Source organism: Micropterus dolomieu, linkage group LG22 (genome assembly GCF_021292245.1).
Source record: "Micropterus dolomieu isolate WLL.071019.BEF.003 ecotype Adirondacks linkage group LG22, ASM2129224v1, whole genome shotgun sequence".
In the NCBI taxonomy this organism is placed as follows: domain Eukaryota; kingdom Metazoa; phylum Chordata; class Actinopteri; order Centrarchiformes; family Centrarchidae; genus Micropterus; species Micropterus dolomieu.
The window spans coordinates 12399851-12402841 of record NC_060171.1 but is presented as its reverse complement, the minus strand read 5'-3'; the positions used below and the strand labels follow the sequence as shown (position 1 = coordinate 12402841).

General features: G+C 43.1%; 1 protein-coding gene across 1 annotated transcript in view; it reads left to right on the top strand.

Moving 5' to 3' along the window:
- The first annotated feature begins 875 nt into the window (after positions 1–875).
- The window catches only part of LOC123962063 (neuronal cell adhesion molecule-like), a 26939-nt gene continuing 24823 nt past the window's right edge, over positions 876–2991 (top strand). Inside the window, exon 1 of the mRNA XM_046037960.1 lies at positions 876–964. Coding sequence (XP_045893916.1) covers positions 880–964 — 85 coding nt within the window. The 5' untranslated portion in view covers positions 876–879. The remainder of the gene's footprint in view (positions 965–2991) is intronic.

Genomic DNA, 2991 nt, shown 5'->3' with positions numbered 1-2991 from the left:
CATTCACCATCCAACACTAGTGTTGTGATGAAGGCATAATTCGATTTATTGTGTAACAAAAGAAAGTCCTGACTTAGTTAACAGTTAATCAATTACCATTTAGCCTTTCAATAGTTTGTTCAAACCTGTAAACAAGCCACCTTGCTTGAACCTGAATCCCCTGTTGAACTTGAACCATCTGTCCCCGTTGAACGGTGTCTACTAAGATTTTAGAGATCTAAGATTTGCCCAGACACACAGAAAGAAAGAATTGCTAAGTGTCTGAAATTTGACCTCATGTCAGATCAGTTTGCTGCTGGCTCAGTCAGTCAGTCATTCGGTCAGTCAGTCAATCGAACTGATAAAGCTGAGAGTGAAATGGAAAGTAAAGTGAGTGTCCCCTTCTCTTGTCCCCTGGCGTGTCATTTGTCGGCTGATGTGATCGATATGGCAGAGAAGTTTAATGGCATCATGGCCACGGCGGTGATTAGCCGAGCAAAATGAGCCCATGTAGGCTGCATCGGTCTGTACTGGAGTGCACTAGATCAAAAAGATAGCTTCCGGCAATACTGCACTGCATGGCAACAAACATTGATTTGTGGCCAGAGCTATATGTGTCTGTCTCTCTCCCATCCTCTCTCTGTTTCTCTCTCTCTCACCAGCTGATGAACACAAAATAGAACAAACTCATTATTATGATTTATAGCCGCAGTAACTGGATGTGCTATTCAACCCAGTAATCTCTGTTCCTGCTTCTATCCTCTTATCTCTGACGCTGTCTCTCCCTTTCTGTCTTTTCCTCTCTGTAGTTGTGAATGTGTACGTGTCCTCCGACAGTGTGACTGAGCAGAGAGGCGGGGCGTCACTGTATTTCGGGGCAGACCTTTGCGTCACACACCGATGATGGAGAGGAGGAGGATGGATGCAGCACTGCTGGTGCTGTTCCTGGGACACTTCGCCACTGCGCTGGAGGTCCCACTAGACCGTAAGGCAACAGATCACACACCACACAACACGTTCATATCCAAGAGTGTGTAACTGGACTAATGCCAGCTCTCAGTTTTGTCTGAGGCCGAAACAATTAGTCAGTTAATCGAGTAGCCGATTGAGAGAAAAGCAATTTATCAAGCAAAAGTGCCATTTGCGGCCGCTTCTCAAATGTGAGAATTAGCTTTTCTTTGTCATATGACAATGAACTGGATATATTTAGGATTTGGACTGTTTCTGGGACAAAACAAGCTATTTTAATATCTACTGTAACTTCGGACTCTGAGAAATCATAACAGGCACATTACACTATTTTCTGACATTTTATAGAAACTGCGTTTAAAGGAATAGTTCGACATTTTGGGAAATACCTGTATTTGCGTTCTCACATAACTATGTGTAAAACCACAGCTTTGAGCTCATCAGTTTTTATTTGGAGTAAAAAATGAGATATAGGATCTTTGCAGTTGCTGGTAGGCAGCCAGCCTGGCTGTTTCTCCATAGCTACATATTTACCATACAAAGCCTGTCAATGAATCCTTAGCAAGAAAGTGAATAAGCATATTTCCCAAAATGTTGAACTGTTCCTTTAATCAGTTAATAGAGGAAATAATCTGATTCATTGGTAATGAAAATAATTGCAATCCTGTTTTGTGTGAGACTTTGGTTGATAAAGTTTTGGTTTTAAAGCCTTAACATTCACTTTATCCTTTGATTTCCCCTTCAATAGCTTTATGGTAGTTGATCGTTTGTCTAGAAAATTTGCAGAAGAACCCAGAGTTGTTTGGCTTACTGACATACAGTGAGGAAAACAAGTATTTGAACACCCTGCTATTTTGCAAGTTCTCCCACTTAGAAATCATGGAGGGGTCTGAAATTGTCATCGTAGGTGCATGTCCACTGTGAGAGACATAATCTAAAAAAAAAATCCAGAAATCACAATGTATGATTTTTTTACTATTTATTTGTATGATACAGCTGCAAATAAGTATTTGAACACCTGTCTATCAGCTAGAATTCTGACTCTCAAAGACCTGTTAGTCTGCCTTCAAAATGTCCACCTCCACTCCATTTATTATCCTAAATTAGATGCACCTGTTTGAGGTCGTTAGCTGCATAAAGACACCTGTCCACCCCATACAATCAGTAAGAATCCAACTACTAACATGGCCAAGACCAAAGAGCTGTCCAAAGACACTAGAGACAAAATTGTACACCTCCACAAGGCTGGAAAGGGCTACGGGGAAATTGCGAAGCAGCTTGGTGAAAAAAGGTCCACTGTTGGAGCAATCATTAGAAAATGGAAGAAGCTAAACATGACTGTCAATCTCCCTCGGACTGGGGCTCCATGCAAGATCTCACCTCGTGGGGTCTCAATGATCCTAAGAAAGGTGAGAAATCAGCCCAGAACTACACGGGAGGAGCTGGTCAATGACCTGAAAAGAGCTGGGACCACCGTTTCCAAGGTTACTGTTGGTAATACACTAAGACGTCATGGTTTGAAATCACGAATGGCACGGAAGGTTCCCCTGCTTAAACCAGCACATGTCAAGGCCCGTCTTCAGTTTGCCAATGACCATTTGGATGATCCAGAGGAGTCATGGGAGAAAGTCATGTGGTCAGATGAGACCAAAATAGAACTTTTTGGTCATAATTCCAGTAACCGTGTTTGGAGGAAGAAGAATGATGAGTACCATCCCTACTGTGAAGCATGGGGGTGGTAGCATCATGCTTTGGGGGTGTTTTTCTGCACATGGGACAGGGCGACTGCACTGTATTAAGGAGAGGATGACCGGGGCCATGTATTGCGAGATTTTGGGGAACAACCTCCTTCCCTCAGTTAGAGCATTGAAGATGGGTCGAGGCTGGGTCTTCCAACATGACAATGACCCGAAGCACACAGCCAGGATAACCAAGGAGTGGCTCTGTAAGAAACATATCAAGGTTCTGGCGTGGCCTAGCCAGTCTCCAGACCTAAACCCAATAGAGAATCTTTGGAGGGAGCTCAAACTCCGTGTTTCTCAG